Source organism: Amphiprion ocellaris, chromosome 18, assembly GCF_022539595.1.
Source record: "Amphiprion ocellaris isolate individual 3 ecotype Okinawa chromosome 18, ASM2253959v1, whole genome shotgun sequence".
NCBI classification, from domain to species: Eukaryota; Metazoa; Chordata; class Actinopteri; family Pomacentridae; genus Amphiprion; species Amphiprion ocellaris.
Window position 1 is genome coordinate 340829 of NC_072783.1, and position 21469 is coordinate 362297.

General features: G+C 40.9%; 1 protein-coding gene across 1 annotated transcript in view; it reads right to left on the reverse strand.

Moving 5' to 3' along the window:
- Positions 1–511: 511 nt before the first annotated feature.
- Positions 512–21469, reverse strand: part of kif19 (kinesin family member 19) — a 42696-nt gene continuing 21738 nt past the window's right edge. The window contains exons 4-21 of the mRNA XM_055004457.1: positions 20242–20352; positions 20021–20108; positions 19087–19223; positions 14166–14291; positions 12781–12975; positions 9390–9536; positions 9165–9287; positions 8472–8628; positions 8206–8371; positions 7626–7824; positions 7248–7518; positions 6789–6913; positions 6540–6703; positions 6343–6448; positions 5228–5351; positions 3505–3890; positions 2647–2842; positions 512–1480 (exon numbers count right to left, since the gene is read on the reverse strand). Of these exons, the coding sequence (XP_054860432.1) occupies positions 1353–1480; positions 2647–2842; positions 3505–3890; positions 5228–5351; positions 6343–6448; positions 6540–6703; positions 6789–6913; positions 7248–7518; positions 7626–7824; positions 8206–8371; positions 8472–8628; positions 9165–9287; positions 9390–9536; positions 12781–12975; positions 14166–14291; positions 19087–19223; positions 20021–20108; positions 20242–20352 (2949 nt within the window). The 3' untranslated portion in view covers positions 512–1352. The remainder of the gene's footprint in view (positions 1481–2646; positions 2843–3504; positions 3891–5227; positions 5352–6342; positions 6449–6539; positions 6704–6788; positions 6914–7247; positions 7519–7625; positions 7825–8205; positions 8372–8471; positions 8629–9164; positions 9288–9389; positions 9537–12780; positions 12976–14165; positions 14292–19086; positions 19224–20020; positions 20109–20241; positions 20353–21469) is intronic.

Sequence of the window (21469 nt, forward strand, 5' to 3'; positions counted from 1 at the left end):
TTTGCTGGATTTTGGTTGATTTTTATGTGAATGTTCTTAAGAAGCATTTGAAACATTTTTTTCCCCACCAAAAAATTTTCAAAGATTTCCCAAAAATGGACATTAGAAGTTTCACTGTGAAAATATATTTTTTTTCCACATTTTCAAACTTTAAAATGGGTCAATTTTGACCTGCAGGATGACACTAGGGTTAAAGCCAACTGTTTAGATTAATTTCAGGACAGTGTTGTCAGAGGGGAAAGTGTCCATTAGATGGAGCACTTTGGATAGTTTGAGCATCTTCTTCCCTCCTGAGACTCCATCTAGTGAACATCTGGGAATAAAACACATTAGATCAGGAGAAAGTCTCAGGAAACTCTCATTCTTGTGTTTTCGTGATGCGGATGTTTTTTAGTATTTGAAGAGAATAATATTTCTGTGTCTGATAGAAAATTATGTTGCAGCGTTGTGCAATAAAAAGAGACCATCTTTCACTCTTTCAAACCCACAACACAAAGAAGCTGAAGTAACATTTGACATTTTTCCTTTAAATTTATTTGGGTACAAATAAAAAAAAGGTACAAAATAAAGCATAGAAAGTAGTAATTATGAAAACAATGACAATAACAAAAGAAAAGGCAACAGTTAAATAATTCATTGTTTAACACGGTCGTCTATCATGTGTATCTACACACACCTGACATTTAACAAGTGAATCTGGAGTAAGAAAAGGCAAAGACCTGGGCCAGAAATGCACAAAAATCAAGATGACCACGTTTTTTTCCCTCAAATATCAGCATGTCATTAAAACAACCTCACTAAAAGAAACTGATGCTGGAACATTTTGACAGGAGGCCTTACACTTATTTTACATTTCCATTAGTTTAATATTGTCTCACCTTCTGTTAAAGTCCAAATAAAGACTCTTTTTTATTTACACCATCACTGGGACATTCACCTGGCCTTCAGGACAAGAACAGAGTTACAAAACCAGATTCACACATAATGAACAAACTACATCCTGCAGTCTGAGTGAGCTTCACATCGTCCTGAATGATGACAACAGAAGGAACTGAGCACGACAGCAAGCTACAGAACAGAACATGTACGGTACGTCCATCAGTCTGGAGGAGTTAGAACCTGTCAGCACCATCACTCAGGGTCCACAACAAGGAGACCTGTGGAGGCTTCCAGCTCCTGTCTGGTTGGTCTCCTCCGTCCTGTCTGATGATCTACCATCAGTCACTGAGAGATAAAAGTTCATTTGTACAGGGCTGAGGGTGGATGATCAGAGGAGGTTTCCCCTCCAGGCTCAGCTGGTTTGGTGTTAGAGCTGGTGCTGGGAGTAGATGCGGTGTCGGCTCGGTGTCGGCTCAGTGTCGGCGTGTCCGCGGGGCCCCGGTGCCGGTGGTGGTGATGTAGAGGAGGGGCTGAGGCTGCCGGAGCGGGGGCCCTCGCTTCAGGTTGTTCAGGTTGGCTGTGGAGGACTCTGGATTAGAGCCTGTGGAGAGAGACGGAGGAACGAAGCTGAGTGAAAATATCACAGAAAAGGAAGCAGTGAAGTTAGTGGTGGTCCTGTACACATCCATGAAGCTGCTGCATGAAGCACTAAGCCGAGGCATGGTTTGGTCATGTGACTCGTGAGGTTTGAAACAGGAAAGTGCTTCGAATGTCAACGAATCACCTGAACCCTAAAACATACTTTATCCATCATATAATCTGTATTTGCTCCAGTGTGAAATGACATCAGCGTGTATTATAGAGCATCATGAATGTAGCAGCAGCATTTACATGTTTCATAACTAAATATAAGTGAAGAGTACATAATGTTACAGACAGAGAGACCCAATAACAAACACAGTCTTCAATAGGTACGGTCATTATTATTACTAGTAATATTATTATTATTATTATTATTAACCCTCCTGTTGTCTTCATTTATGGACACCAAAAAATATTGTTTGTCTGAAAAAAACCCAAGAATTCAGCAAAAAAAAATTCCCCAAATTTCTGAAAATTTGCAAAACCTTCAGGAAGAAAATTCCAATAATTTCTTAAAAGTTTCCCTTAAAAGTTTAATTTAAAAAAAAAAATCCCCCATATTTGGCAGGAAAATTCTAGTAAATATTTCCAAAAAATGAGTAAAAATCTTCCAAAAAATCCTAAAAATATGTAAAGTGATTCCATATATATATCAGTAAAATTTCTAATGTTTTCTTTAAGAATTTTCACAAAAAAATCAACCAAAATCCAGTGAAATTCGCTGGATTTTGGTTGATTTTTTTGTGAATGCTCTGAAGAAACTTTTTTTGGTTACATTTCTTTTTTCCACCATAAAATGTTCAAAGATTTCCCAAAAATGTTGAAAATGTGGACATCAGAAGTTTCACTGTGAAATTATATTTTTTTCCACATTTTCAAACTTTAAAACGGATCAATTTGACGCACAGGACAACAGGAGGGTTAATGTATCCACTAGAAACCATACAATCATCCAGCTGATCAGGAATGTGCACGACGAATCAAATCCAAAACAATCCATAAACCAATAAACACGCCTCGACTGCACTTCATGTGTTGACCACTAGGTGTCCTCCTGGAGCACTCTGTTATTGAAGCCTCCAGTCATGAACCATGTTAGGATGAATCCTGGATCAGGGGGTTCACCTGTCTGCTGGCTGCTGGGAGGGGGCCTGACTTTGGCCAGAGGAGGGACCCCTCGGTACTGGGGCCTCAGCGTGGGGCCCTGGAGGCCCAGGGGGCCCTGGAGGCCCTGGGGCTGGCCGTTGATGTGGAGATGAGGGTCGGATGTGCTGTCTAGAGGACGGAATCTCTGAGCTGTGGTTGTCTTGGTTTGAGGCAGCTGCAGGTGAGAAGAAGAAGGAATTATTGTGTGATGGTCAGAGTGAGTTTACCCACAGCAGACACCCAGAATCACCGACAGCACAGACAGTTAACCCTCCTGTTGTCCTCATTTACGGGCACCAAAAAATATTGTTTCCTTGTCTGAAAAAAAATCTGCAAAACAATTCCCCAAATTTCTGAAAATTTGCAAAACCTTCAGGAAGAAAATTCCAATAATTCCTTAAAAGTTTCCCTTAAAAGTTTTATCATAAAAAAAATCCCCAAAATTTGGTGATTCCATAAATATCAGTAAAACTTCTAACATTTTCTTTAAGAACATTCACATAAAAATCGAGGGGGTTAAACACAGAGGGAAGGAAACAAAAACAAACAGTCCAGAGTCCTCCACAGCAACCTGCAGGTCTCAGGTAGGAATCAGTAGAAAAAACTGATAGTAGTTTATGAGCAAAAACCTTAAGGGAACTATTCTGTTAACACCCAAACCAGCCACATTACTCCTCTTATAGGACCGGGCTACTGATAACACAGACTTTATGTGGCACCTGCAGGATAATAGATGTAGAGCAGCAACATTCAAATTCATTCTACTAAAACGTCTTTTCTCGGTTTTTCTGTCTTGAAATAATAACTTAGAACCCAAAACAGATGATGAATACTCACTGCTTGACCAGTGACCTCGAAGGAGCGTGAGCGTCTCTTCTTGCGGCGTCCTTCGAAGTCCACCTCTCGAGGCGTTTGGTTCTTGGCCACCTGGCGGTTTCGTGGGCGTGTCCAGGTCACGTGCAGACCGGGTCCGTCCCCGGTGCTGCTGGACAGGTTGTCGTCTGAGGTGGCGTGTCTCAGCTCGGGGCTGGGCTGCCGGCCGCGCCGCTTCGACAGACCTCTAGGAGGCGCCTCGCTCAGAGACAGGCTGCTTTTCTGCTTCTTGGGGTCCAGAGGAGACGGAGCCAGCGGTAACCGTAAGACGTCCACCTCCAGGGCTTTGGAGCGGCGGCGGGCTGCTTTCACTACGATGTTCTGAACTCCTTTTAGGATCTGCTGACGTTCTGAGGAGACGGACGGAGACAAAGATTTTAATTTGTCTCTCAGCTCCTCTCAGCTGTCACCCTCCAGGAATTCAGTTAGCTTTATTGAGACTGTGTCTGTCCCCCGACCACCAAAATTCAATAAATTAAACAATTCAAATATAAATAAAAGACATCGTAACCATAAAAATCTAATAAAAATGAATACCACTATTTCAACTGAGCGAACAAACAGGACAATTAAATGTGGTCTGTTAAATATTAGATCTCTCTCGTCTAAATCTCTGTTAGTAAACGATTTGATAACTGATCACCAGATTGATTTGTTCTGTTTGACTGAAACCTGGTTGCAGCAGGAAGAATATGTTAGTCTAAATGAATCAACTCCTACTAGTCATACTAACTGTCATGTTCCTCCAATCACAGGCCGAGGAGGAGGAGTGGCAGCAATTTACCTCTCTAGCTTAAAAATGAACCAGAGACCTAAACCTAGTTACAGTTCATTTGAAAATCTTCCTCTCAGTCTCTCTCATCCAGATTTAAAAGCTCAGAAACCAGTTTTATTTGTTGTTGTATATCGTCCTCCTGCTCCTTACTCTGAATTTTTATCTCAATTCTCAGACTTTTTATCTGATTTAGTGCTCAGCTCAGATAAAGTCATTATTGTGGGTGACTTTAACATTCATGTTGACGTGGACAGTGAATTTGAATTGAATTGAATTGAACTGATTCCAGATCTTACCCACTTCCATCTGCACACAAGTACTGGTCAGAGATCTGGGAATGTGCAGGTATTTAATGGGAACAGATAAACTCTCAGCAGTGTTGAAAAGGCAATAACATTCAGAACTGATAATCAGTTTGTAATTTAAATAAATATAAAGAAAACTCTGTTATATGATAATTATAGCCCAACATTCATCAGGAACATCTTTTACTGCGTAAAGCCTGGTGCTCAGACTGCAGGAAGGGCTCTGCTGGTTCAAACTAGTTCAGATCTAACATGGTGAAGCAGCTTTTGGTAAATTATGCCTCCTACAGCTCTAACCGTCTCTAACTGAAGTTGTTTTAAACTAAGCTAAAGACGGCTCTTTTGGAGCCACTTTTCTGTACTCTATAAATGTTGGTCCTCTCTGTACTATTAATTTTGTACTTTAATGTTTAATTTCTATCTTCTCTCTGTCCTTTTAATTTTAATGTTTTAATCCTTTTGTTTTCTTTTTTACACTCCAAAGCTCCATGTTAATCAGTTTGCATTGAATCTGTAAAGAGCTACACAACTCCACCATGAATCAGCAATCAGGCCGGGACACCAACCACCGATCTTGTAGTTGAATTTGCTCATTCAAAAATCTGACCATTTCGTGACAGAGGGATGTCAGCGCCGGCCTCGCTGCTCTCAGGTGAGGAGTCCAGGTGGCTGCTGACGCTGTGGCTGAGATGACTGAAGCTCAGGGAACTCTCAGGAACCAGAGGCTGCAGCTGGAGACAACATTAGAACAGACGGACACATCAGAAGAGACGGACACATCGGAACAGACGGACACATCAGAACAGACGGACACATTAGACGGACACATTAGAACAGACAGACACATCAGAACAGACGGACACATCAGAACAGACGGACACATTAGACAGACACATTAGAACAGACGGACACATTAGAACAGACGGACACATTAGAACAGACGGACACATTAGAACAGACAGACACATCAGAAGAGACGGACACATCGGAACAGACGGACACATCAGAACAGACGGACACATTAGACGGACACATTAGAACAGACAGACACATCAGAACAGACGGACACATCAGAACAGACGGACACATTAGACAGACACATTAGAACAGACGGACACATTAGAACAGACAGACACATCGGAAGAGACGGACACATCGGAACAGACGGACACATCAGAACAGACGGACACATTAGAACAGACAGACACATCAGAAGAGACGGACACATCGGAAGAGACGGACACATCGGAAGAGACGGACACATCAGAACAGACGGACACATCGGAACAGACGGACACATTAGACGGACACATTAGAACAGACAGACACATCAGAACAGACGGACACATCGGAACAGACGGACACATCGGAACAGACGGACACATCGGAACAGACGGACACATCAAAACAGACGGACACATCGGAACAGACGGACAGACCAGCTTCATCAGTTCAGCTTCTTCTTGTCTATGAGTCACATCTACTGCATTTTCACAGAGAGATCCAAGGAGGTGATGAAGTTTCAAACCTCAAACAACAATCTATAATTCTGTGAGTTTCTCCACAGGAACCTGAGGAGAACTGCAGGATGTGGGAGTAATGTGTGAGTTTAATTCCAGCACGGAGCCAGGCTGGTTGGAGTGAAAAACTGGACTCTATTAGTTCACAGCATGAGGGGTCTGAGATGAAGCAGGTAATTACCTCCTATCAGAATAACCTCACCTCTCTGTTGCCCTTCCCGTTAATGTGGATGGGAGGTGGAGTCATCACTGACGAGTTTTTCATCTGCCTGGCATGCGGGCTGCTTTTGAAAACTCTGTTATTGTCCCTGAAGGAGGAAAGAAAAGGAACAAAACTGAGAATCTAAGCATGTAGACAGAGTTGGACCCACAGTGATATTACTGTAACAGCAGATTTACAGTTCAGGCTCAGGCAGAATCGGAGGTAAGGTGTGTCTACGGATCTTAGCGTGACCTCTCCTGTTATCAGGACACGTGTTTCGTACGTTCTCCTGGTCTGAATCTACGTCCTGCATGTTGTCCCGGCCCGGACCAGGCAGGGTGATCCTAGGTAAAGATCCCTCCTGGAAACGGAAGCAGAGCAGCGTCAGTATTCATCTCAGCCTTCTGATTTAGATTTAATGAACTGATCTGTCCTGCTGCCATCACCTTGATGGTGTGTCTGGTGGTCACTTTGTCCAGCGCCATGGCTCTGTCCAGCTTCCTCTCATCCAGCTCCCTCAGGTACATGTCGTAGAGCTCCTGGAGGTGTGGAGGGACGAGCAGGCTGTGGTCTGGAACACACAAACTCATTCAGTTCATTACAGCAGACATTAACTACACCCAAACAAAAAGCAGACAAGCTGCAGCTACTGATGAGCTTCTTCATCTCTGACCTTCACACTGTTTACATCACAGTATCTTAGAGGGAAGGTGGCATCACGAAACATCCTGTTTTCTTTGACCAGGAGTCCCCAAATAATCAGCTTATTACAACCTCAGGCTTTGGCTTATAAAATGAAAAGATTAATGATCTTTCTAACCCTTTCTACAGCCCACAGACATGAACATTCCAGGAATTTCATACAGTTTTCAGCAAACTTTGGAGTGAAACACTGACAGCCTCACCATCAATGAACTGTCTCTGCTGCTGGATGATCTCGTCACACAGGTGTCTGTGCTGCTCAAAGCGCTGCACCACGAAGTTCTTCTGCCGGATGACGTTGTCTTTGAGCAGCGCGTGCGACTGCATCTCGGCGTTCTCAATCTCCAGCTCGTGGACCTTACAGAGGAGGCCCAGGACCTCCCGCTGCTCCTCTGAGCTGACCCTACGAGGCAGCAGCTCCTCCAGGCGTCGAGCTCGATCACGGAGCTCCATAAACCTGCGCTCCAGCAACGCCTTGACAGAAGAGATAAAGAACTAGTGAGATCTTTGATTCCAACTTGTGCCTGGTACAGTCCATGATCACAGCCAAAGCAAGACGCTGCAGAGCTTTATTTTCTTACCTTCTGCTTCTGGATCTTCTTCTGCTCGGCCATGAGCGTCACCAGGTTTTCTCGAGCCATCGCCACCTCCTGGGTTTCGGTGCTTTCTGGAGGAGACTCCGGGGAATCAGAGTCCTTCTCGCTTTCATCCTTATTGATGCTTTCCTTCCTTCTTTCTGCGCGCCACTTCCTCCTGCGTCGACTCCGTTCCTGCTCCCAGCTGGAGGATAAAAAACAAAACCACTGCAATTACATGTCATCTGGTTTATTATTTAAAGCTGGTTTCTAATATTCAGTTCACTAAATATTCAAATAATCATCTTGCTTATAAAATATTGTCTGTAAACAATCAAATCCATAATTAAGTTTCATTAGGGAGACTTAACGAGAGGAGCAGCACCAAGTAGACGCACGGTCGCTATGGTTACCTGCTATGTAAAACACCTTGTACACATATAAACTAGACCTGTGGTTCACCTGTTGACCTGCTATAAAGATTCATACAAATCTCTATCCATTAATCTCAGAGAACTTTCTAGATGATGATGCTGTTAGTCAGTTTTTATAACAAGGAAATATTACAGAACTCCTGAACACTGACTCTGCAATGGTTAGAAGGTGTTTGGAGGTGTCCATCTGGATCTCCATGTTGCTGTTTTCCAGCTCCATCAGGCTCTTCCTGATCTCCATCTGCTGGCGGAAAGCATCCAGAAGCTGCTCCCTCAGCTGATCCATCTCTGCCCGGCTGGAATGAGCCTGGACCTCGGCTAGACCAGGGGAAAGATTTGGAGCAGACAGAAAACAAACCGTTACTATCAGGTAGCTTCATTTAGCAGATATTCCTCATGTACTGGAGGAGAACTTTACCTTGGACGTTGCGGATGTCAGCCCGGTCTGAGCTGAGCTGACGGCTTGCTTGATCTGTGATCTTCTTCTTGAGCCGCTGGATCTCACAGCGCAGGTCTGAGATGATGCTGGTGTACTGAGCGATGTGGTACGACACGTTTATCAGGTTCTTCTTCACCTGGTGAAGAGAAAGAATACTTAGAGATGCTCATGGATCTGGAAGCTTCACACTGAAGGTTGCATTTTCCAGCAGCAACCAGCTAAACCTGTTGCTTTTGGTACCTGACTGTTTTATTGTTAGTAAAAGTTTTACAATCAGTAATAAGAAGCTCATCACTCTGTATGAAATCATCAAATGGTTTCCAAATATCCACGTAGATTTGCAGTTTGTCTTTTAAAATATGTGTTACTCTCTCCATGGACTTACATTGTGCCATATTCTTTATCCAGGCTCTAACTGTAGCTGCAGAAGTTTTCTCCCAGTTAAAAACTATTAATAACTTTGCTTGCAATACTGAGAAATCAATAAATTGACATTGTTTGGATCTCAGATTGAGATCTGGTGGATATAAATGTAGATTAATATTTTAGAGTATAGTGGAATATTTACAGTATATTTTAAAGAAATATAATCGAGCATTTTGTTGTTAAAACCTTCTGTTAAATCGGTAAAACATGAGAATCTAAAACATTAATCATGTGTTTGGAGCTCACCCGTGTTCGGATGCTTTTGGCACGGTCAGCGTAAGTTAGCGTGTTCCGGGACTCCTCAAACGCCACGGAGGCGGGGCTGATATGTGCGATCATGACCGTTCGGCTGTTCCCACCCAGGGAGTCCTATTGGTTAAAATGAGACAGAGAGTGATGAATATAACAGCAAAAACATTAACAACCACAGCTGGCCCACTATAAACTTTAACTTTGTTTAAGCTGCTGTACCTTCAGGAGGCGGGTCAGCTTGCTGTCCCGATAGTTGACGTATTTGTTTCCGTTCTTATCACTCAGAGCGTTGATGCAGTTTCCCAAAGCCAGGAGGGAACGGTTGATGTGAGCTCCTTCCTTCAGCCGCTGACCTCGATTCTGAGTCTGATACACAGAGAACAAGCTGAGGAAAAACTCTGAAAATAAAATACTTTTCAAAGCTTTATACCCTTTAACCTGGCAGGAAGATAGAAGAAGAGAAATACAGAATAACATGCAGCAAAGAGATCAGAGTAGACTTTTACCAGAGACAATGCAGCTATATGGACAAAGAAAAAAAACAAAAGGCTGATTTAGAATAATTTCAGTTACTATGCCGAGAGACTTTTTCATTGTCCACAAATCAAGATTCAAGAATCCGTAAATTAGACTCCACTTGCTGGGTTGTTTGTTTACTGTTGGTTCGTTTGTTTACTGTTGGTTCATTTGTTTACTGCTGGGTCGTTTGTTTACTGTTGGGTCGCTTGTTTACTGCTGGGTTGTTTGTTTACTGCTGGGTCATTTGTTTACTGTTGGTTCATTTGTTTACTGCTGGGTCGCTTGTTTACTGTTGGGTCGCTTGTTTACTGTTGGGTTGTTTGTTTACTGCTGGGTCATTTGTTTACTGTTGGGTCGTTTGTTTACTGCTGGGTTTTTGTTTACTGCTGGGTCGTTTATTTACTGTTGGTTCGTTTGTTTACTGTTGGTTCGTTTGTTTACTGCTGGGTTGTTTGTTTACTGTTGGGTCGTTTGTTTACTGCTGGGTCGTTTGTTTACTGTTGGGTCGTTTGTTTACTGCTGGGTCGTTTGTTTACTGTTGGTTCATTTGTTTACTGCTGGGTTGTTTGTTTACGGCTGGGTTGTTTGTTTGTTTACTGTTTCTAATCTGATTAGATCACATCCACTCACTCCTGATCCAGATTACAAGAGTTTAAAGCTATAAATAAATAAGACCAAAAACAGACATAAACTCTGACTGTTAATTAGTTAATTAGTTCTAAATAACGATAATACTGTTACAGAAGAATACGTTTAGGTATTGAAAACACATTTTTGGGGGTCTTGCTGCTTCTTTCAGAGTTGTTGACGTGTTCCTACAATGACCAGTAGATGGCACTACCTCACATCTTTGGGGAATATGAACTAAATCAACTTTTCCTTTCACTAAGACTCTTCAGAGGTAAAGAAAATGCACTTTATATCCCTCCAGTGACTGACTGCTTTCTGTTCTGCTTCCTAATGGAGGTCGCATGTAAAACTCATCAATAGTACGACTGAACCGTTCAAACAGTCTCCATGGTGAAGAAGTGCTGCCGATCAACGACCGTTTGCGTGTTAATCTATGGAAGAATGAGGCGGTGACATGAGCAACACAGTGGGGACAGAAGCACAATCAACCTAAAAAAGCTGAACAACAAACCCAGCAAATGTTTTTCAGCATCACTTGAGTGCTCAGAGCATTAAGGTCAAAGCAATAATAAAAGCCAGGAAATAAATGAGCTCACAGTCGGACTTCTGTTGTTTCTGCTTGGAGCCTCTAGACCAGAGACAAAACCCCACAGAGGAGCTCAACAGCTAAACTGCAGGAAAATGAATCCTTTGGAAACACAAAGGATTTATTTTAATCCCATTTATTCTCTCTAAGGTTTACGTTTCATTGTCTTACTCTGCATGAGTCATTATCACTTTTCATTTTAAGAATTTACTAATTTGTCTTTCATCAGTAAAAGTAAAATCACTAAAATATTAATGACAGAAAGGAAACTATTCATTATATGTGGGTGTTTTAAATGAAATTATCCTCCAAATGGTTATACAAAGAGAAAGGAAAAGTGGCAATATGAGGATTACACTCATATTTTCAAAGGAATAAACTGATATTTTAGGTAGATAATGTTCTCTCTTCAGAAGGAGGAACATCCAGCTGGTTCCTGATGTTGTTAATGTGCAGGTCTGTTTTCATTCATCAAGTCTTTCATCAAAGCTGTCATTTCAATAAAAAAGATGGGCATTTTTAATTTAAATTTACCATCACATTGCATTTTATCAACTTTTAAGTTACTGAGACAAACCTAGATGTCCAGCAGATGAGGAGCAACATTAGCTTCCACTATTTACTGTCTGCTAGCTCTGCTTTTGATCTCTACATCCATCAGATTCATCTAAGCTCAGCAGGTAGTTTCTACATTTATCTACCATCAAGTTATTCTGGTACAGAACTGAAGTATAATTTCAAAAGGAAAAGTGATCAATGCTGTTGCAGCTGGTAATTTTAATAATATTCTGTAATTTATTATTTCGTAGTAACCTCTAAGACAATCCATCATTCTCAAATCTGCATTTTTTAAAGTGGCTGATTTCTAACTAGCCGTCCAATCAATGAAATGTGGCAATAAAAGGTGGAATGAAACAGAAAGTTTCTACCACTGCCAGTCACAGTTTTAACTTCTCTGAAGTTGCATAGGATTATGTCATGCTGTAATGTGATCCCATAATTAAAAAAAACATCTATAAAGGCTTTTATTAATGTCTCCTCTGGAGTAAATATGGTGTCCTGTGCTACAGCAGCGTCCTGAGGGAGCAGACTGCAGTTAACCCTCATGTCGTCCTGCAGCTCAAATCCACCCGTTTTAAAGTTTGAAAATGTGGGAAAAATATATTTTCACAGTGAAACTTCTGATGTCCACATTTTCAACATTTTTGGGAAATCTTTAAACATTTTTTGGTTGAAAAAAGAAATGTTAAAAATATCAAGAACATTCACATAAAAATCAACCAAAATCCAGCGAATTTTGCTGGATTTTGGTTGATTTTTATGTGAATGTTCTTAAAGAAAATATTAGAAGTTTTACTGATATGTATGGAATCATTTTAGATATTTTTAGGATTTTTTTGTGAACATTTTTACTCATTTTTTGAAAATATTTACAGAATTTTCTTGCCAAATTTGGGGGATTTTTTAAAATAAAACTTTTAAGGGAAACTTTTAAGGAATTATTGAAATTTTCTTCCTGAAGGTTTTGCAAATTTTCAGAAATTTGGGGGATTTTGTTGCTGAATTTTTGGATTTTTTATAGACAAGGAAACTATATTTTTTGGTGCCCGTAAATGAAGACAGCAGGACGGTTACAGTTATCTGAGTGCAGGCCGACCTGTGAAGCTCTAATAGTCTAGAGCTACATATACATGATGAATGTCCTCATACAGGCCTGGAAGGAGACGGCATGTAATGGGCACGTTAGCCGAGTCTTAGAACTTGAGTTTGTCAGAGAAGCACCTGACCAGAGTAAATGCACCCCCACGGATCATATATGCAGACTACCTGTGTAACCACCAATCAGACTCCTTCTGATGGAATGCATGCACACACCTGTGCTGCTCGTTCGGAGCCGGCGAGGTCGATCATGAAGAGGCGAGCGAAGCGGACCTCCTGCAGAACGTCTCGACAGCGGCTCTGCTGTTTGACGGCCACCTGCAGCACGGCGTGGGAGCGAGACGACGTCTGATTGGCTGCCGTCGGCTCCTGGGTGCGCTGCTTGTTGCCCTTCATCAGCAGTTCCATGATCTGGAAACACACAGGCAGAGGTGTTTGTAGTTTGTGTTTTTATTTAAATAAATCAGTCGTGCAAAGGCAGACGGGTGATAAATTAAAGGAAAAAGCAACATGAAGTGTCTCAGTAAGGTGTTGGGCCCCGGCATAATGCCAGGACAGCTTCAGGGCTGCCTGGCTTTGATTCTCCAAACCTCTGGAACTCTACTGGAGGGAGAAAACACCATTCCAAATTATATTCCCTCATTTACTGTAAGTGATATTGAGCCTGTTGGTCTAAAGTCTATCATATATGGTGACTGTGAAGGTCATAGTGTACGGTTTACATAATTTTCACACTCATAAACCATTCAGTGGCCTATGGATGAGGGAATCTGCATCCTGAGAGGGACCTCCCTGATAGAAATGTTTGATCATAGGATAGAAGTGATCATTCTTAACAACGCTGTATTGATTCGCAGTGACCCTCTGCTCTAGATACATGGAGAAAAAGATGATAAATAGACAGGTATACAGATAAATGGACAAAAGGAGCCAAATTCTGCCCACAAAATTCCCTCCACAGGATAACAGAGACATCAGATCCCCTCATTGTTGGGGTTAAACATTCAGTTTTTCTCATTTAACCCTCCTGTTGTCTTCCTTTACGGGCACCAAAAATTATTGTTTCCTTGTCTGAAAAAAATACAAAAATTCAGCAAAAACATTCCCCAAATTTCTGAAAATTTGCAAAACCTTCAGGAAGAAAATTCCAATAATTCCTTAAAAGTTTCCCTGAAAAGTATTATTTTAAATAAAAAAATCCCCCAAATTTGGTAAGAAAATTCTTGTAAATATTTTCAAAAAATGAGTAAAAATGTTCACAAAAAAATCCTAAAAATATCTAAAATGATTCCATACATATCAGTAAAACTTCTAATATTTTCTTTAAGAACATTCACATAAAAGTCAACCAAAATCCAGTGAAATTCACTGGATTTTGGTTAATTTTTATGTGAATGTTCTTAAGAAACATTTTTAACATTTCTTTTTTTCCACCAAAAAATGTTCAAAGATTTCCCAAAAGTGTTGAAAATGTGGACATCAGAAGTTTCACTGTGAAAATATATATTTTTTCCACATTTTCAAACTTTAAATTGCGTCAATTTGACCCGCAGGACAAGATGAGGGTTAATTGGTCAACCATCTAAACGAGCTTTTCTCACCTCCTGAGCGTTGATGGTCGACACCTCTGTGATGCCGGCCACCTGGATCACCCCCTTAGAGTCTTCTCTTAGGTCTAAGAATCCAGAGGATGGGTTCAGCAGGTCACGGATCATCTCATTGTAGATCTGACAGATAGAAACAGAAATGTCAGCTGGATGTAATAAAAACTCTAAAGTTGTGTTCAAAAGGACACAGACACATCAGCTGGGAAAATGTTTCTGACCTGAACGCTCCATTCAGGCTTTCAGGCCTCCTACAGACTGAATCCTGGTACAAAAACATCAAGTGCTATATTTTCACCAACTTGCCATTAAGAAACCTCAGCTTTCTGGGTGGCAGGCTGTCATCATGCTAGTGTCAGTGGTCCTCTTTCACAGGGAGAACATTCAGGAGACTTCCCCGGGCTGACGGAGATGGAGCTCTGAAAGCACCCGGCAGGAAGTGATGTCCTGGAAAGTGACCGCTAGGTCGCAGTCTGCCAGGACCTTTCACTTCTAAAGACCTTTTTATTTGTCGAGCTGACCCGGACCACTAACTCTGAAAGGAGGATGCTTTTACTGACACTGACGTCTGGACGTTTGTTCTGTTATTCTTTCCATTTGAACTCTCTCGTTGACGGCGAAGTTTAACCCTCCTGTTGTCCTCATTTATGGACACCAAAAAATGTTGTTTCTGAAAAAAAATGTAAAAAAATCAGCAAAAATTCCTCAAATTTCTGAAAATTTGCAAAACCTTCTGGAAGAAAATTCCAATAATTCTTTCAAAGTTTCCCTTAAAAGGTTTATTTTAAAAAATCCCCCAAATTTGGCAAGAAAATTCTTGTAAAAATTTTCAAAAAATGAGTAAAAATCTTCCAAAAAAATCCTACATCTAAAGTGATTCCATATATATCAGTAAAACTTCTAATATTTTCTAAAGAACATTCACACAAAAATCAACTAAAATCCAGAGAAATTTGCTGGATTTTGGTAGATTTTTTTGTGAATGTTCTTTAGAAACATTTTTAACATTTTTTTCCCCACCAAAAAATGTTCAAAGATTTCCCAAAAATGCTGAAAATGTGGACCTCCCTCCCAAGACAACAAGTGCTTACATGGTGCTATTTTCACTATGAAAATTTCCACATTTTCAAAATTTAAAACAGGTCAATTTAACCCGCAGGACGACACGAGGGTTAATGTTCATTCATCCAACAGCTGCTGAGGAGTCGTTCTTATTCATTTTCTCCTCCCGTTAAAGCTCCTCGATGTGACCGAGCTGACAAACCAGAATAAACACTGAAGAAAGGAGGGCGTCAGTGCATGTCCACATGAAGAATGGTGTCTTTTATTATCCATACATGTTATATTTACGTGTGTCTGTGCACATGTTGCAGCAACTGCACACGTGAAAGAGATGGGAACAAGAAAAGGAGCAGATGTGCGCACTTCGCTCAGCTAGCTATAAAATGACGTTTAACCTCTTTGTGGAGAGGCAGTAGTGGAAACAGATCACACCCTGGAAACAGCAAACACACGCTAAAACACACACTAAAACACACACACACTAAAACACACACTAAAACACACACTTCCACTTCCACCCAGAGAGCTGCTAAACAGCTGAGCTTCAATAAAACTGTCAGTCTCTGAACGTAATGGTAACGTGTGGCTCTGGAAATGCAAAGCTCCCTCCCAAGACAACAAGTGCTTACATGGTGCTATTTTCATTTTCTGCTGAGGGCTGACTGTTCTTTTCAGATCTGCTCTTTTTATGCAAAATTCTATTCATCATCTGCCTCATTCTTCCTGCCTTTGTCATCATCATTTCTTTTTCTCATTTTCCCATCCTTTCCTGACAGCCTTGAACAGTTCTGAATAAAACAGACTCATGCATCTCTATATTCATGATGACATCTTTTTAAGAAGAGCAAAGAATAGGAAATCTATGGTGGATAAATTGTTCACTTAATATAAATCCAACATAAAAAATACAATAAAAAGATTATCTCTAAGGCGGTCATTACCAAAGGTTTTCAATTCTAAATGTACCTGTATTTTTAAAAAAACATGTGGCTTGCTCTGTGTGAGGAGAGAAGTGTAACTAAGAACTTTAAATTGAACAGTCTTTTAAGTTATAAAAACAGACCTTTTAAACCAGCAGGGATACAGAATCCCAGCAGCGAGGCCCAGTTACTGCTGTCAGATGAAGCAGCTGCTGTTAAGGCCTTTGCCAGTAAACAGGCTGAGCTCTACCTGCTGGTAATGAGACGTGGAACCCCGGCCAGAAAGCAGCATCATTATCCTGAGGTTTTAGCTTTTCCTCATCATCCTCTGACAAACACAGATAATCACTGAGCTAACAGCAGAAGATCACGGTTTCTGTGCAACAAAGGCATCTATACAGCCAGTACTGTTACTCAGTGAGCTGTTTCTCACCTGGTCTAAGCTACAGGGATGTTGAGGTGAAAAATTACAGCATTTTGAGTGATGGTCTGATTACTTCATTACTGCCGTCTCCTCATTATATTCTCAGTAAATCTAAAAAACAAACTCCATCTCCTGACACATCCAGCTGACCTGAAATATTAATGCTAATGCTCCATAAATAATGCTAACGAAGTCTGACTAATCTGATGTTTTGATCACTTCGTGTTCCCTCATTTCACCTGAAAGTTGCCCTTGAACACTGCAGCTGAGAGCTCGTCAGTTAATGAATGATAGAAAAGTACTTTCTGTGATGGCTCTGGGATAAATAGGTATCAGTGGTCTGTTTGGGTTTGCTGAGATTCTCCTGGCTCAGAACAGACATTTTGGGGATGACCTCCAAGACAATAAGCATCATCATCGAGTCTGTTTACCTCATTCTACAGAAATCTGTATATTTTTTAGTTATTTCTGACCGTGTGATAAACTTTAATGTGTATTAGGTTTATATAAATGAACCCTATGACCTATAGGCTATGTTAATCATAATCACACTGCCTTTATCTTAAAGCTCTTGATCATGATGACGGCTAGCCCGACAGTCTAGTCTATCTAGATCTTTCATGATTTCGTGTGATATTTCCTGTTTTTTCTTGTTGCTGTAGCCTATACGTGAAATAAAAAATCACATTATGAAACGGTTATGTTTTTACACGTACTGTGGTCTCTGGCGGGGGTCACGTTCCAGACCCCCCAACAGACGAAAATCTGCAAAGTAGCGACCATATTTATTTATTATTTATATATATTTTAAGGCTTTATAAACCCTCCTCACACACCACAGAGCAACACAATGAGCATCAGACGTCTGTGAAATGGAGGCCAGATACTGAACGCTATGCATTATATTTAGATTAAATATTCTTTTAATATGTTTTAATTATTCATTTTTATATTTTTTAAATATTATTTTAAATTTTTTAGGCTAGAAAATGCTTATTTTACTGCAAAAATAATTAAAATAATGCAGCGATGGCAGAGCCGGTCTATGGCTGAACTGTGGTGCTGCAATGCATCATGGGAGTTCAGGGTGTTGGGGGTTTAAATGTCATAATTGTGGTTCTTGTCAGTGTCCCAGTGTTAGTAGTGTTTGTGTTTTATTGTGTTTTTGTGGTTTAGTCACCCTAGTTAGTTTGGTTCAGTGTTTTGTTGTCAGGACAGTGATGTGAAGGGTGTTTGATCACTTCCTGCTCTCTGAGTGTCAAAATAAAAGATCTGCCAGTTGCAGAGAGCATAAAAGGCAGCTGTCCTTTCTCCAACGCCGTTCTCAAATCAGCTCTCCACAATAATGTGTATATATATATATATATATATATATATATATATATATATATATATATATATATATATATATATATATATATATATATATATATACACACACATATATATATATATATATACATATATATACATATATATACATATATATATATATATATATATACATATATATGTATATATATGTATATATATATATATATATATCGCAAAATCATTTTAAATAGTGAAAATCTGCGATACCAAAAAGCAATTTAAAAATCTGTGATACAGTGAACTGTGATATGGCGAGGGACTACTGTATCTCACCATGAAATACTGGCAGTGGAGACATGTATTTTTTTAATTCTGCAGATGAGAATGTCTGGGATCTGATAATATCATACCCATGATGGTGGAATACTGCATGACTTGAAAGAAATTGGATAAAATAAGTGCTTAGTGCTTAATGCAAATGAATGATATTATTTTATTTACTGAAGTATAGACAGAGAGCAACCTACGTACAGAGGTGACAAACCAGACAAATGTTTGCATAAATATTAGCATATGTATGCAATTACTTTGATGAAATTCTAAATATGTTTTTCTTGTAGAGACATCATCCCACAGACAAACACCTCGCATTGTTGGAAAGGTCAAGTCGTGCTGCTTCAAGGCGGCTTATTTGTATAGCTCCTTTCAACAACCAGACAGTTTAATTTGTTTAAGGTAACTGCAAACCAACATTATGATAATAAATAAAAGAAGGTTGCAGAAATTAATGTAAAAAACCCCAACACATATAACAACCTTCATCTGTGTGTGGTCTTTCTACAGAACTGTGGGTAAGGAAGCCAGTCCAGCTCATTTCAGATGGAACATGGACCCCAGCCAGAAGTAAAGTGACACCAGGAGTATCTGCCTGCACTTGGCATTGGCTAACAACCTCAGATCTTATCAGTGTGGAGAGATGACGGCAAAAGAAAAACAAGTCCTAATTGTGATGTGGACAGAAGCAGAGATGCGTATCTGCAGTGGCTTCAGATGTGAAGAAATCAGCACAAATTTCAAAGTGAGCAATCGAGTTAATGAGTGTAACATTCTGAGCCCCGCTGTAGGGCGTTAAAGAGCGTGACACTGCTGAAGCTCTAACTGGAGGATTCTGTGAGCTGGAGATGACAACACGTCTTACCTCCAGATAGGACATGGAGACGCTGTAGAGCATGTCGTCACTGGTCTCCTCGATGGCACGGAACAGATCATTCAGCGTTCGAACGTAGATGCCGGGCTCCTTGTCTGTCCCTAACATGGTGTACGTCTTCCCACATCCTGGAACCAGAACAAAGCAAATTAAAACTCATAAATCCACTTTATACGTTTAGCACCAAAGACAGACAGAATTAGCTACTAGCTGGTGGAAACAGTGCAGAAATTGGAAACTAAAGTGCTCAACATTTCCTTTAGGGTTTGGTGAAGTCCAAAATAGTTTAAGAATAAGGTGAATATTGGCTGTTTTTTTCCACAAAAACTTTATTAGGTGATAATATGTCAGTCTTGTAGTCCTGAAGATAAAAATACAATTATTGCAGCTTTAAAAATATACACTGATTAAAGAACCAGCGTGAATCAAACCACCTCATTTCCATAGCTAACCATGTTTACTATTAAACACGGCTAAATGATCAGGACGTTGTGTCTTAATCTGTCCTTGGCAGACACACTAACTGCTACAACCCTGTGTTTACTTCTCCACAAGAGTGGACAAAGAGCTGTGAGTCTCTGAGGCAGATGGGCAGACAGGAGGAGGAGAAGTCAGAGAAACGTGGAGGCAGATGGGTAACTCCACGGAGCCGTAAAGCTCAACTAGTGTTTGACAGTTTGTCTCAACCCACTGGAAATGTGGGAGGCAGAGCGTGACTCATTTTCTAATCAGACCTGCGGCTAAAATTAAAAACCAAAACAGATGTGAACTTGATGTCTCAACCTTTTCCTCACAGCGCTCACTGACTCAGGCTGACCACAGATTAAGGGTCGGGAAGGCAACAGGTAATCGGTGGATGATGGACCGAAATTCATACAGAGAGAGCGCTGAGTAATCTACCCAACACACACTCTCCAAAACAAACCTGTGGGTCCATAGGCAAACACAGTGGCATTGTAGCCTGAAATGAGGCCTTCAATCAGCCCTCTGGTTGTAGCTCGGTACACCTCCTCCTGCACAGGAAGAAGCAAATAAACTCACAGGATGCACAGGATAAATGAACTGTACATAAATAGTGAAGAAACAAAAATAAAAAACATGTATCGCTTGTTTGATTTTATTTTTGAACTTCTACTTGTGACTAACCTGACTGGCTGAGAAGTCAAACGCCACGTCGAACATGTACGTCTTCTCCCTGGAGCGGTTGGCACGCAGGATGTCATCTGGATCCTCCATAGGGTCCATCAGGACCACCACCTAACGCCGGAGAAGAAGGCAAAGCGACAGGAAAGACGGACAGAAGAATGAAAGAAAAAGAGGAGAACTAAATTATGCTTTTGTTCCCGTGAGGCTCTGAGCCGCAGAATCCTGCTGTATGTGAATATTCAGACTGAAATCATTCTGATTATGCTGCCTGACAAAACCAAATCCTTTATCATCAGTAAATCACTGAACATTTCAGGGACAGATTCTGAGAAACAGCATGACAACAGAAAAACACGTATTATAATGAAATCACTGCAGAGTGGGTGTGAATGACTTGGAAATGCAGCTGAAAGGAAATAATTCCTCTCTCAGTTTCTGGGCTTTGAATCTCCTGCTGCATGACTGGCAGGAAGTCAGTAACAATAAAGAAAACAGAGCAGTGAGGAGAACCCTTGGGCTGATTCAGATACGAGCAGCTGGGAGTTTTCCAGGTCTTTCAGCTATCAGCTGGGTTCAGCAGTGTGCCTGGAGAGTCCTCTGAGGCTCGTAACGCCGAAGCACTCGGCTTGTTTGATGACCCCCTCAACCACTGAGCCGCTCACTTTGAAGCCCCTCAATTGAAATTCAAGAGAAGAGATTTCATTTTAAATAAACTGACAACAACAGATGAAGGCGGGGAGCTGGAACAGGCTGCAATCAACAAGAGAGGGGAGAAAGATGCAGAGATGGGAGAGATGAGGCAGCACCACTGCTGTTTGTTCTTTGAAATTACTCCTCCGCTGTGCTCCAGAGACGTCTTTTCATTCACTGGTTTTCATGGCATGCACATGGAGAAGATAAGGGCCTACTGTGGTCTGGACAACAGCAACACATACGAGGACATGAGGGCAACATGTGCAGCAACCGATGCTCCTCTCTCTCCGATCCGTCCTCCCTCTCCCTCTTCCTCATCCTCTTCCTCCTCACTTCCAGCTTCTCCTCTAACTCTTCTCTCACCCAGTTGCAATGATGCACGAATTCTGATCATATTTCACAGCGAAGATAATGTGAACAAGGCAGTACTTCTTCTGGTGTCCAAGGTGAGACACTCTAAAGCCAACCTGATGACCTTCACAACAAAAGGAGTGTAGTCTGAAGAATCAGTTTGCCAAGAAGCAGCCAAGACACA